At 35.8% G+C, this 15,356-nt stretch overlaps 1 protein-coding gene across 1 annotated transcript in view; it reads right to left on the reverse strand.

The window, feature by feature from the left end:
- LOC110037893 (glutathione synthetase, chloroplastic) overlaps nt 1-12,574 on the reverse strand; it is a 57,605-nt gene extending 45,031 nt beyond the window's left edge. The window contains exons 1-2 of the mRNA XM_020742621.1: nt 12,162-12,574; nt 10,412-10,581 (exon numbers count right to left, since the gene is read on the reverse strand). Of these exons, the coding sequence (XP_020598280.1) occupies nt 10,412-10,581; nt 12,162-12,545 (554 nt within the window). The 5' untranslated portion in view covers nt 12,546-12,574. The remainder of the gene's footprint in view (nt 1-10,411; nt 10,582-12,161) is intronic.
- Nucleotides 12,575-15,356: the final 2,782 nt, after the last annotated feature.

Raw genomic sequence — 15,356 nt, forward strand, 5'->3', positions numbered from 1 at the left:
ATCAGAAGGGGAACCCCAATGACTTCTCAACTATCCTACTATTAGGCTTTAATTTTGAAGAGATGTTATTTGATGTTTCAACCTGTCAATTTAATTATTTAAGACTTACACTCGCACGATACCCGATTGTGCCTAAAAAAATAGGAGGATTTACGTCGTACCGAACGACAGCCTCGGAATCCTAAAGAGGATTAGAACTTATAATGCACAATATAGTGGTGCAAAGGCCCAAAACGAAAGTGAAGATTTACGTCGCATTAAGCGGATTCCTATGGGTTTGTTGTTTATTCTATGAAAATTCCAACTGAAGATCGTCCTTTGTTCCGCTGTTGTGGTCTCGATCGCCGCCCTCCGTCCATTCGCTTCCTCGTTCCGCTTCTTGGAAAAGATACTCCAAGTTCCTTAACATATCGGTCATAGGTTCAAGGTTTTGGTGTGTATATATATACAATTGTTAGGTCAGTGGCTCGTCATAGTGTCTCCTAAATCATGTGTCCTAGTGTCCTCTATCCTAAAGGCCCCTGCAAGTCTGTAGAAGTAACATGAATAACAAAAAGGAAACATGCTACGAAGTGTAGTAAACAATAAACAGTAACATCACAAGCATGAACTATATGTATATGCAGTAAAGTGAGGTAAAGGAAAATGGTAAGTAAAGAAAGGCAGTAAAGTATGCAGTAAAGAAAGTAAAGCGTTGTAAATATAAAACAAATTTGTATACCTGACAGTTCTGTTGCTCCTGTAAATGAGGTTGGTGTTGCAGATACAAGCAAACGAGTATGATAAAAGAATTTAATAGATGTATAAGCATGCATTTACATAAATAGGAATGAATAGCAAAACGTACTTGGACAACTCAAGAAAAACCACAAATGATCCATGGTAACTTGAAGAAAACTTTTTGGAAACGCGGAGAAAGTCCAAAGAAAGTCACAAATAATATTGTCATCCTACATTTTCACTGGGTCCTTGGGTCGGGTCCCGATGTTGTAGGATGCGATATTATTCCGCTCTATCACCGAATGTCTTTGTCATCACAGCCTTGAACCCAAAAAAAGCCCGTCCAACTTACGACCTTGTTTGATGGCTTATGTTTCAGACATAAGCACCTAAAACAAAACCAGAAAACAAGGAAGCAAAACTGAAAAGAAATAAATAAAAAAGAAGATTATCTCACCTCTAAAACTAGTATAAGGAGGAGGCCAAAAGGGTAGGAGGGTTAGCCTCAAATATTCACCCAATAAAACACCTCAAATAAATAGCAAAATGAGTACAGTCATCAATAGCTAGCTCTTTTCCAAACCGCGGTGTAACAATCCAAAAGAAATGTATCGAAAGGCCCCATTTGCTAGCCCATAACATCTCTGGAAGATACAATTTAGGGGATTCCAAGTTGCTCCCAATTCAATCCAAACCTTCTCAAAAGTCACACTTCGAAAGGGGCTCAAATTGCAACTAAACTCTCCCAATAAATATTAAAAGGGCCTTGCATTGTAGTCAATTCGGCCCAATTAATTGGCATTGAAACTCCTTCCAAACATCAAGCAAACTGGCTCTCAAAGAAGACGCTCGAATTCCCCAAAACCATGAAGATTAAAGCATTTAAACCGACCCTCTAGTCAGCAAATTAGGGGTAAAGGTATCCAAGAGGACACCAAACTCAACACAAAAGAACCCAAATAGTTGATCTCGGGTAGGGGCAGCAAAAACACCACCAAAACCAACACAAAAGAACCAACCCTGCAGATTTCAGGTAGGGGCAGCAAGCACCACTAAAACCAACACAAAAGAACCCACACTGCAGATTTCACGTAGGGGCAGCAAGGGCACCACCCCAAAACCAACACAAAAAAACAAACCCAACCAACAGATGTCGGGTAAGGGCAGCAAGCACACCACCAAAATCGACACAGTAGAGCCCAGCTAGCAGGTTTTGGATAAGGGCAGCAGGCAAACAACCCACACCAACACAAGGAGTACCAACCAGCAGGTTACGGGTAAAGGCAACAGGTTACGGGTGAAGGCAGCATGGGAAATAACCCAAAACAACGAGGGGGAGCACCAGCAAGGGTCTCGAATAGAGCTGGCAGGGAAAACAACCCAAAACATACACAGGGAAGCACCAGCAAGGGTTCGAACAGAGCTAGCCGTAAAGGAGAAACAAAACAAATTTCTAAAAGCTCCAAAGCAAAAAAAGAGTAATCTCCTCCATATGTCTCAAATAGAGGGACAACAACCAAACCCCAAAGCAGCAAGTGATCAATTTCATAACCATGCAAAAACCTTTTCGGAAAACTGAAGCCCGGGAATCTACAAAACCAAGCCAGCTTCATAAAACCGAAGTCGCCGACTCCATAAAACCGAACCGAATGAGTTCATAAAGCCGAGACCACAAGGCTCCACAAAATTAAAAAAAACTAAACCAGCTCAAAATCACACAGCCCAGCGGGTCCAAAACACTGCAGACCTGCGGCCCTAAAAAAAAGGTTCAGATAATGCAGCCTGCTGGTAAGGGCAGCAGGGAACAAACCAGCAAGGAAAAAAAACGCCCAGTATATTAGACTGAAACAGCATTCAGACCTCATAGCAACTAAAAAAAAAGTTGGATGGCATGACCATACAGGTGTAATAAGAACAAGAGAAAGAAATCTTCACATTGCATAATACTTGAATCATTGTCACTTATAAGTCTAACACTCTTAGCTGATCAAAAAGAATGAAATAATTAAATCAGGCTCAACAGAATTGCTAAAGGTCTAACCATCCATGGTAATTGATAGTAATTTCATAAGGAGAATCCAGGTAAGGCAACCAAGCTTTTTTTTTTTTTGAAGTAAAATCTCGCTCAAGGCCTTTTATTTCCACGAGCCTATTCAGCCTCTGTCGAGCAGAAAGGAGAGAAATTAACTTGCTCGAGCCTTTTGAACGAAACAAAAGGGAAGCCACAGAACTCCCAAACACCAAACCCTCAAGCACTAAGTCTTAGCTGAGCAGAGATTTCAGCAAAACCTCCCCCGGACTCAAAATTTTCATAACCCCTTCATGACCCCCCTCATGGGGTTTTATACCCGAAGAAGAGAAAGACCGGAAGGGAGAGGAATAGGGAACGTAGTCGTATCATCGATTGATGACGGTGGATCGCAGAGCTTAGCTAATTAAAAGAAACGAGCGCAGAAGGCTCAGGTAACCTCAAACATGCCGCAAAGGGAAACTACGAAGTGAATCGACATACAATCGCTGCGTCAAAGGGGATGAACACTTCGAATGCAGAGGAAGAAGAAGCTTTGGGCAAAGCGAACAGGGAGTCACCTCGACATGGCGTGGAGGGAACGCTAGGGCACAGGCGACCGAACCGCGAAAGCCTAAGCTGTGGTGTGCGCGTATTTAGGTTAAGTAGAATTAGTATTTTATATTATCATTTTTATTTATTTATTTACTTTTTTTTAAAATACTCTAGTTTTCATGTCATTTGTGCATATCGGGAATTCTAGTGATGTGCATGTCCTTCCTAGCTAAAATCAGCATTTTGGACATGCTGGTGCAGTCAATTTCGTCATTCGGGATCATTCGAACAAACTCGGCGACGACCGGGTCGAAAATGCGTCAAATTCAATTTTCTCAAAATTTTCGCTCGTGATCAATATTTCAATAATTGATTCGAGTTTGATCAATCGTGAAGTCTTTTATAGGTGCAAATGATGTAATTTTGACACCTATGTGTATCGAGCGCATAAATTGTAGTATTTGTGCATCGTGATAGTGCGAGAAAGTCACAATGGGTTTCCTAAGGCTTTAGATCCTATGGGTACTCGACTCGAGCTTCGTTACATTGGTTTTAATCAGCTCAACCGAACTTTGAGGATTTAGAACCATCCATATGAAATTGCAAGGAGTCAAGAAGTGGTTCGAATTTCTAGTTGGTGGTTCGAATTTCTAGTTGGTGCGTGCGGGTCACTGACTAGTTCTTTAAGAGAGTCCAACCAGAAGTCCTAAGTCTAGACCCTAAGCCCTAAGTTGAATGAGAGACCTCACCAAAAATGAGGTTAACAATGCCACATGTTCTTTTATTTGTCACTTGTTCTTTTATTTACCATTTGATTATTTCACTTTCATATACACACATGTTTGTCATGCTAGTTAAATTCTCTGAAATACTTGTTTACTTTGTCTGTGATATTGACACATTTTGCAGCAGCAGCAACAGACACGTCAGATACGCAAGTTTATCTTATATTTACGGCTCTTTTTACTTATTTTCCTTACTGTTATTTATACTACTTTACTTTAATGCACTTGTATTATTCTTTTGTTTCTGCATTTACTTATACAACCTGCAGGGCCATCTAGGATAAAGAATAGTAGGACACCTGGTTAGAGAGCATCCTGACAGACCCTCACACCCAACAACTGCATGTATAAATAAAACTCTAAACCGTTGACCGATACGATAAGAAGCTTTGAGTAAACTTCGTAGGCAGCACGACGAACAAGCAGCAGATGGTGGATGACTTTTGACAACAACCAACACTTAACAACAAAATAAAATTCACTTCAACTAAACATTTTTATATAATTAAATAATAAATCCATAAGACTTTAAGATAATTCGTCTAGCACAACGTAAATCCTCACTCTATCATTAGGCTTTTGCACAACCCTGTTGTGCAATATAAGTCCTGACAATTTTTAAGATTTCGAGGGCGTTGCTCGGTATGACATAAATCCTCTTATCTTTCAGACTATTTGTATAATTTGATATTATGGAAGTGAAAGTCCTAAATAAGAATTAGCAGAATTAAACATTAAATAAACATCACTTCAAAAATGTAAAACCAAACAATAAGATAATTGGGAGGTCACTGATATTCTCCTTAGAGCCGTAACATCCCCCTCTACTTTTTCACTCACTTGGACTCCTAAAAAAATTGTTCCTACTTGAGTCACTTCCATTTGAAATTCTCGTATCCAACCTTGAAAATTCAACTTTGAAATCTTGAAGACATAATCACTGATCTTAATCGAGAATTTTCTTAAGTAACTTCAGTCATTTAAGATATAATTAACTATAGAGGGTTGCCTCTACAGGGAACTAAAAACTCAGGTAAAATAAATATCTAATCTCTATATTAAATAGAGAAACTTATTGATCATACAAAAAAGGTTCACATACCAAACAGATGTCACAAACTTCTTAATTTAAATAATTTGGCATACTATCAGGTGGTGTGTTTATCTTTCGAGATAATGTACTATTTAAACTATCAGATACGTGAGATATATTTGGTCTCATTTATTTCAAAAATTAAAACATTTTTTTCCAAGTCATAATTACATATATAAATTAAATGAAATTTAAATCATTTCCAAAATTTCGACCGACAAATTTTGGTAATTCTGTTGGGACTAGTTCATCTCTCTATTTTGATCAGAAAGTTTTGTCTTCATACATCGGTAGTGTGTCAATGTCCATTGTTGTCCATACTTTCTTCTTTTGGCATACCTTCCTCATTTTTTCTTTGGGCAGGTATAATCAACTCCATTTTGAGTTTTAATACCTACTATTCAATCTTTCTTAAATTGGGAGGTTTCATACTCTTCAAAATCTAAAGTGGCTTGGATCTCCAATGAGTATGGTAGGATATCGAGGTTTATCGAAGTGAATGCAATGCGAAGTCGGCCCTCTCGTCAGAATTTGTCGGTCGGAATTTCGGAAATGATTTAAATTTGATTTAATTTATATATGCAATTTTGATTTGAAAAATAGTATTTTAATTTTTGAAGTAGATGAGAACAAATAGATCTCGCGTATCTAATAGTTTAAATAATTGAGCACGATGTTCTAAGTGGTACATAATCCCGAAAGATAAACATACCACCTGTAGTAGGCTCAAGCATTTAAATTAAGAAGTTGTGATATCCGTTTGATCTATGAATTTTTTATGTATGAGTGACAAGTTCTCCTATCTAATATAAAATTAGAAAGGGTTTATTTTGCCCGGGTTCTTAGTTTCTTATAGAGGCAAACCCCTATAATTAATTACATCTCAAATAACTGAAGTCACTTAAGAAAACTTTCGACTAAGATCAGTGATTCTGTCTTCAAGATTTCAAAGTTGAGTTTTCAAGATTAAACACAAAAATTTCAAAGGAAAGTGACTCAAGTAAGAACAGTTATTTTTAGGAGCCCAGGGGAGAGAAAAAATAGGATGTATCACGGCTCCGAGAATAACATCGATGACCTCACAATTACCATATTGTTTGGTTTACATGTTTGAAATAAAATTTATTTAATTTTTAATCCTGTCAATTATTATTTAGGATTTAGACTTTTATAATACTCAATTATGCAAAAAACTTGAAAGATAGAAGAATTTACGTCATCTCGAACGACGACCTAGGAATCTTAAAAAGTATTAGGACTTATATTACATAATAGAGTTGTGCAAAATGGTAAATATAGAGTGAGAATTTACGTCGTGTTGGACGAACTACCTCGAAGTCATATGGAATTGTTATTTAGTTCTACATAAAGGCTTAATTGAAGTGAATCTTATTTTGTTGTTGAGTGTTTGTTGTTGTCAGAAGTCATCCTCCGTTTGCTACATCTTCGTCGTGTTGCCCACGAAGTTTGCTCCAAGCTCCTTATCGTATCGGTCATGGGTTTAGAGTTTTATTTGTACATGCAGTTGTTGGGTCTAATAGTTTGTTATAGGGTGTTTTCTAACCAGGTGTTCTATTGTTTTTTATCCTATGTGGCCCTGCAGGTCGTATGAGTAAATGCAGGAACAGAAGAATAGTAAAAGCGCAATAAAGAAAAACAGTATAAATAGTAAAGAAAATTAGTAAAAGGTGCAACAAAGATTATAAAATGCAGTAAATATAAAATAGACATGCGTATCTGACGTGTCTGCTGCTGCTGCAAAAATGTCAATATCATAAGCAAAATAAATAAATATAATAGAGAATTTTAACTAGCAGAACAAACATGTGTGTATATCGAAATGCAAGAATCAAATTGTAAATAAAAGAATATGTGACAAGTAAAAGAACATGTGACCTAAAAAAGATAGAAGTAGACCATAATAATTCATATTCGGGGTGGGCTCAGATTTGTCACTCCCGAAAGACTCCGTAGGCAACCTTCAATCATCCACGTACATAAAACCCGACATTCAATTAGAAATTTCTAACAATACAATATTAGGAGTATAATTCTTAACCCAATACAGGTAACTGATTAGTGTACATTCAGATTGTATCATCTAAAACTAATGATTTGTTTTGCATATAGAATTTTTTATTATTTGGCAATCAAAAGTATTTACATTCTAAGGAATCTATTTGTTTTGTTGTTATATTTATGTATTTTGAAGAAACGGGTTGTCCACAAGTCAATTACACTATCGGGTTAAGACTACCTGCAGTCTAAGAAAGTAAGGGTCATCACTAGTCTAATGTCGGTGAATAATATTGTCATCTTATATTTTCACCAAGTCATTGGGTTAAGTGTCGTAGGATACAATATTATTCTACTTTATTGGCAATTTTTTTATCATCACCACCCTGGAACCCCTAAACCATCCGACTTATCGACTTGCTTGATGGTTCATATATATCCAAAGTAATATATGTGCGCTTATATTTAAACATAAACCCATAAATTAAACCATGAAGCAAGGAAAGAAAATAAAACAAAACAAAACAAAAAGAGAAGGTCAATCAACCACCAAAATCCTGGAAGCAAAGAGGCGAAACAACAAGTGTAGAATATTTTGTGACAAAACCACTTTGAACCCCTCATATCCTCGATCTATAAGACCCGTCGAACAATGAGCACCTCTCATTCCCCACCCTATTCTCTAGGCGTCTCCTCATTGCTAACCTCCTCCACGACGCCCTGCTCGGTAAAAGACATGACTCAGGTAGCTGGAGCCAATTTGCTCTTGACATCTGAAGCATTTTCTAGAGGGGACTATGATAGGGGTGTTACTCTTCTCAGGCTTCTCATTGTAGATGGCTCTATCATTATCTGAACCAATTTTCTCAACTCCATGAGGCATGCTCCTGCTGGAATCTCCAACTGTGGGTGGCTGCCTAACTGGTAGTGTGGTCTCCTTTATTTTTGTCATCTCTCCACTTTCAATTTTAAAGTCTGGATACCTTCAAGTGATCAATAAAACTGCAACTGCACCACATTGATAATAACAGACTTCAAGTCCCCCAAATAGCAGGTTGTGGTGTGTTTCTCTAGCTAGACCAAATCATACTTCATCTAGAAGTGATCAAATTACGACGTTAATTTCTCTACTAAAAGATCTCTCTACTGCAGGTGGTGGAGCCTCAGAAACATATCCTAGCAGTAATGGAGTGGGAAGAATTTCCACACATCGTTATCTTCATCTTTTTCCACTTGAAAAACTTATCATTGTCTTTTATTTTCCTCTGCCTCTGCAAGTTGTCCCACCACAAGGAGGTGTTCTTTCTTAATTTGATAACTGCAAGTTTTACCCTTTTATCTTTCGGCATCTCTTTGTACTCAAAGATCCTTTCAACTAATTGCAGACATTCGATAAAATCATATAAGTTCATACCTCAATCAAACTCTGGTAGATCCACCTTTATTTCAAAATCTGTGTCCTCCTAATGATGTCTCCTCTCTAGGCCCCCTACGATACTTGATTCAGAAAATGACAAGACCTTTCTTCTTCATCACTGAAATCCTCTCTATGGAAGGGATTAAAATTCTCGTCTCTTTCGCCTCTTCAACATTCCCTATCACCATCAAGCGTAAGCCCCCTGGGTGTCATTCTCAGTCCTCCAATATCTATTGAAATCGACAGATCTCTCATTGTATCTCTTCCCGAGTAGTATGGCTAGGGTTTAGAGGGTTGCTGATTTTAAAAACCAGCAAGAGAAAATTTGGGGTTAGATCAAAATTTAGCTATAGTTTGGAAATATCAAAGAAAAATTTTGGTGAGGGTGGTTTGGGTAGAAGCAGATACTAAGAAACTCTATGATAGGACTCAGGTTAGGCTAACTCTGATGTCAAATGATGTCAGAGTTAACCTAAATCCCAATAGAAATACAACTAATATTGTTGAATTTCAAAAGAAATTACAACCCAAGACTCATGACAATTAGAAAGACAACACACAAATAATAAAAAACACCCCAGGGTGAAGACGAATATGGTGGTCTGCAGCTAAGAGGAAGGGAAGTGAGTAGGTTGAGAGGTGGTGGTTGCAGAGGTTGGCAGGAAGAGTTGTCGGCTGGAACAAGGGGCATAGGGGATAGCTAGCAGTAGTAGAGTCGAGAGAGAGAGAGGCTTGGACCCTGCCAGAGGTAGGTTGGAAAGGACCCACGGCGGCTAGAAGTAGGCATAAAGGTGTTGTCGCGGCTGGAAGGGGGCAAAAAGGCTGGCGGCAGTAGGGATGATGCAAAAGTAGTTGACGGCAATAGGGAATGGGTCGAGATAGTCACTACCTTAGAGCAAGTTACAACCAGAAAACCACCTAGCCATCGGATACAAACCTAGCTAGGGAAAAAGCAGGAATTTGCAATCAAAAACAATACAAAACTGCCCCAAGCAAGCAAAACAACAAATATATAATAGCTATATAGAATAGGAAGGGAAGTCCTCTCCCCTTTGGGCGGAAAATTGAAAAGAAAGGGGAGGCGGGCGGCACACGGAGAAAGAAAGGCGGCCTGAGGCAAACAGAGAAGGAAAGCGCGCATGGAGCGGTAACTCCCACTCCCGCTCGCGGCTGGCCAACTCATCCAATCAAGCTGCTAGACTTCACGCCCCGCATCAACATATGTAACGGTAATCATGAAATGCTCTTGAGAAAGCTTAAGAGTTCAAAGAAAACACCGGTAAGACTTTCATTCTTGTTCTATTTTTTATCCTTTCTTTTGTAATCAAGTTGTGTTACTTGGACTCAATAAAATTATATTTTATTTTTATCTCTTTAATGATGTATCTTATAGTAACCTCAATCAAAAATATTTGTCGATCCACCCCTAGGTCACAACGCTATTGATTCCAATTGAGGCATGGATCAATTTATACTAGTACAAGGAGGAGAATTTGTTTGAAAATATATTATAGTCTCTTAACTAGATCAAACTACATAATAGATTTTCCCAATCTTCAAAGCCAAAAGTCCAATTTATACGGCTTCTAAGAAGTGACATCCAAAAATGCAAAATTAGGCAAAACAGTAGGATCAAAGTACAAATTCCCAAAAACACAAATAAGGAATATGCAACAAATTTGCACATAAATATAGTAACACCAAGCTAAGTAGATTAGTTTAGAAAAATAATCAATTAGGTGGATGGAGCAAAGTCATCAAAGAACTAATAGCAGTAAAGTAATGCGATACATAAAATGACGACATTGGAGTTAAACCTGGACAAGGAATCCTGTAAGAAGTTTCCATCCAAGCTTACACGATCTACAAGCTCATTGAAAATTGGTTGTAATTCACATGCTTGCTTCCAATAAGTTTCTTGTAGTGGCAGGGGTAATAAAGCAAATGGAGCATGAACCATACCAACACCAGGGGTGGTTCCAGACCTCTGTGAAACAATTATGCACATATAAAATTTCAAGGTACACAAAACTTCGAGCCAGGCATGACCTGGATTTCATGACTAGTTAACTTTTGATTGCATGGAATCAAGCTCTCCAAGTTTTTAGGCTTCATATATTACATATTAAGTTAAAAAAAGGGACACTATAATGGTGCTACTAAACTTGGATCACTGATTAAAATAAAATTTTTTAAGCAAATAGATCTCTTTGTAGAAATGTCAAGAAGAGCAAAACACATTTAGAGTAACCACAATTCATGTTTCACTGACTAAAAGATAAAATTATGGAATCAATATACAACATGCTGGATTATTTAACATAATAAATGCCCAGCAAAACAAAATGTAGGACTTATAAAAGAACTTGAAATAATAGAAATAGTGATTATTATATTTTACAGGATCCATCAATTATTGTTGGTGATATCATTGTAAATTAACCAAAAAGTAGCAGAAAACTTAAGTTTTATTTATGTTCAGCAATTAAAAAAAAAATTAACTTTACTATTTTGATCTGACATTAGTTATTTAAGAAATAAATGAAAGATATTTATAAAGATAAAGAGATGCATGCTATATATGGACAAATAGCTGATTTGGAACAAAAAAGTTAGCAAGGGTTCAGTTATTCAAGCTCCTAGAAATATTCATCAATAAGTTCCATTAATGAAATGTACCAGAAATAACATTAATTTGAGATCTGCTTAACCATGTTAGCATAAGAGCCAGAGAAAACATGATTTTCAATTACTTTGGTGAAAAATAGATATCAATCCCACCTAACTAGAATCATGAAAGTATTCTCTCAATCATGCTCTTTTTATACGGGTGGCAAATTGGTCAAGTCCAAGATTCAAAGCCTAATAATGCTATGAAAAACTCTATGGGCCTGATTTGTAATCTGCAGTATAAAGGATAGAAAAGGTTAACAGAATACGTGGGCTCTCAAACAGTCTTCTTGAAGGCCAAGAAAATTCCTTCAAGATGAACCCCCTTTCCTGCTAGGGCAGTTCTTAATTTTGAATGGAATACAAGAAATCAGTGTTATACAGCAGGTGTAATCCTTATTGATTCTCAATTCCCAACAGAAACAAAATCTCATCTAAAATATATAAGCATAATTACACTGTGATTGCCAGGTCCCAAGCTCTAGATATGAAAAATAGAGGGTTGCTTTAGCTAGTCAACAGCCAGCGAAACATTTATCGAGAAATCATGACATGAATTACATGTTTCGCTACACAATGTGTGACATTCAACTTAGTACTAATAGCATTTTTTTTCCTAAAGATGCTTGACCTAATTTGTTTTTTTACAAATAACTAGTACTGTCGCCTTAAAAGCCTTAAAAGACTTGAAAGGCACATTTGTAAGAGGATTATTTGATAGTTTCGTAACTTATAGGCATCCAGTAAAACTAATCTTAAGAACTCGCATTCACGGGTTGAGGAATTTCAAACAATTAAAAAAAATTAAACTTGTAGAAATAGTGGTCCAAATCGACAAAGCAAGAAAAAGACAACCATCCTACAAATTTAGGTTATGCGGGTTCGAATTCGCATCACCTTTACACTTCTATCCCCAACAACCAGCCCGTTTAACGAACTCCAAACCAAAGCATCGTACACCAAGTTCTCCCGCAACGCCTGCGAGATACTTAGAGGAGGCCGGAATGGTTTGGGAACCACCTTCTCCTGCGCTTCTTTGGTTTCGCCGCATTTACTGAATCCCAGTGAAATGTGCGAAGAAGACGAGGAAGGGTTCATCATTGGACAGCCGGAGATATGGAAAGACGTTCGAGAAAATCCGGCGCGATCTCTAGGAAAAGTGGGGATGAAACTGGATATCCAGTTGTGGCTATAGTGGGGAAGAGAAGTGGCGGAAGAAGAAACGCTCGATATGGTCAGGGTGGTCTGAGTGAATGCGATAGAGGAGCAACTCGCGCCCATAATCAAATTGGACGCTGAAAATGAACCCGGCCGTCCGCAATAGCAATAGGGCAATTTATAAAACGAACATATTAATGTATTACTTAAGGCTTATGAGCCCGATTTTATTTAATAAAATTATATATATATATATAATTATAATTATAAAATGTGGGTTTAATGCACATTTCATGCAACAAAAACAGCAAAATTTTTATGTGTTATATATCCAATTTTGATAGTTTTTAATTAAATGATTTATTTAATGATTATATAAAAAATTATTTAAGTTAAAAATTAAAATTAGACAATTATATAAATTAAATAATAATAATAATGATGTTATAATTAATTTTTAAAAATTTTAAAAATAAGTCTTAAATTTAAGATTATTCAAAGGAAAATAACGATTAAATTATGTATATAGCAATGAAAATAATTTAAATTGCTTAAATAATCTATTTTTAATAAATTTGAACTTCCAAAATTAAAAATTTAAAATGATGCAATATGTTTTAAAGTAATTTTAAACTATATTGAAATAATAGTGCATACAAGATAATATAGAAACTTTAAAAATAATGCAAATTTATCTTTTTGGCCTGGTCGAATAGCGTTTGATCCTGAAGTATATTTTGATGGCTCTTAAAATGATTGTTCTTCTAATTGATGCTTCTATTCATCTTCTTCTTCTATCTCTTCTCGATTTGATGTGACAATGGAGTCTTTTGTTCCATGTAAAGTAAAGGCCCGTCAAAATCATGTCTCATATGAAACTGTAAATCGAATTATCCACTCTCAACAGTAGTCAAATGTGCAGCATAAGATGCACATTTGTGTGATGTTGAAAGACATGCAAATGTTGAGGGACCGGGATAAGCAAAATATATTCTCAGAGCATCTGCAGTTGATCATCTTGAAATATTCACAAGTGATCGATGTGCAATATCAGAAGTTGATCTTCTGAAAGCACGCTCTATTAGTTGGTCAACCACGTTATTCTACTATGCTGGAAAGCTCTTAAAGTTCATATTATTATTGCATATCCATAATATTTTTTATCATTACCACATATGAATCTCCTAGCAATGCTCTTTAATCATATATAGTAGTTCATCTACATAAGTTCACGTTTAATTATATGAAGATCAGGTATGAGAAAAAAAACTGTAAATTGAATATAAACTATATACACATCATTAATTTTTCTCTAAGTGAGTAGAATGTTCTATTAGGTACATTGACGCATAGGATATATATCATTATAAGTAATGTGCTAGCAATGCATTTTCATCACCTAACGATAAGTTTAATGGTACTATGAGCGTCTGACGGTTGTTCCATAACTGAAAGTAATTTTGATAATAATGCATCTACTTTCTATTTGGTTTCATTCGACCATCAACCCTTCAAAATAACTGATATATAAGTTGAAATAATGTGGATTATATAGAAGTAAACTGTTGCATTACTTAATCTAGAAGATGTCAATCAACAAGCTTTCACCTAAAAAGAGCAACTCAAATTGTCCATTTTTACATACTCACAAGATAAATATATGACAACAACATCATAATATCGTTAAGATATGGTGTCAAGATAACCTTTAAGCCAAATTTTATGATTGCTCATAAAATATATAAATAATATACAAGAATATAGAGATATTATATTTGAAAAAAAATATCGGACTTTGCATTAATCTCTATACATTTGTAGATTTCTTCTAGGCACCTCTCATACTTTATCCCCATTTCAATTGGATATTATAGTTGATATTATTATGAAATTTAAACATATATTTTAAATACATATTTCCTTACATGAAATTTATTTGAATCCTAAAGGCTTGCAAGATAAGCCCCTAAAACTAGGAACATGAAGAGTCGATCTGTCAACATCCAAATGCTCCGAGCACCTTAAACATCGTGCTATCTTAACATGTGTAGACTTTATGAACATATTTAACTCTCTATATAATTGTTATAGCAAAAAACTCATAACAAAAATTATGAAAATACAATTAAATTCTCAAGTAACGGTAAATATTATGAATGTATATGTGATCATAATATATTGAGAAGTAAAAAGCAATATAACTTACACAAAAGTATGCCCAAACATGTATAAAAAAAAGATTTGGGTAATCCCTTGTAAGATTCTCTGTAAAAAGGTTCATCTATGCCAATGAAGATGCATAATTGTATGGGATTGGGAGTGATGCATACGAAAGTTTATCATGATACCTTCTTCTCTAGGTTGTTGCATCTGTACATCTACATCTAGATCATTTTCAAATATATCATCACAACAATTTGGCCAACTTGGGGGTAAATACTATAAGTCCAATAAAGGTCACTCGATCTACCATAATGTCTAAAATAATATGTACAACCAATAGCATGATAATCATCTAGCCTAATTTAAAATAATAATATTTTGTTATCATATAATTAACTATGAATATCTAAATATATATAATTTAATATATACTCATTTTACAATAAAATTAAATGAAACATATTAGTTAGAATATATTATCACTCTAACATTATAGTTATTAAGTGATGTTCAGTCTGATGAACTATAAGCGTCAACTAGAATAAAGCTGGTAATTTGTAATGCTTAAGTAAATTACGAACACTAGAGTGGCTGCTCACAAGCTCTCCATACTTGACTAGTGGTCTCAAGTATCATTCAATGTAGAAGGCTTTTAATTTTTTAAATATTATTATTTATATTTCAATTCATTAAGAAGAAAGTATATGTACATTACCTGATTGAGGTTCGATGCTCTATGTGATGATCCTAATGAGGCTATGCTCGAAGGTG

Source organism: Phalaenopsis equestris, unplaced genomic scaffold (genome assembly GCF_001263595.1).
Source record: "Phalaenopsis equestris unplaced genomic scaffold, ASM126359v1 Scaffold226633, whole genome shotgun sequence".
Lineage (NCBI taxonomy): Eukaryota > Viridiplantae > Streptophyta > Magnoliopsida > Asparagales > Orchidaceae > Phalaenopsis > Phalaenopsis equestris.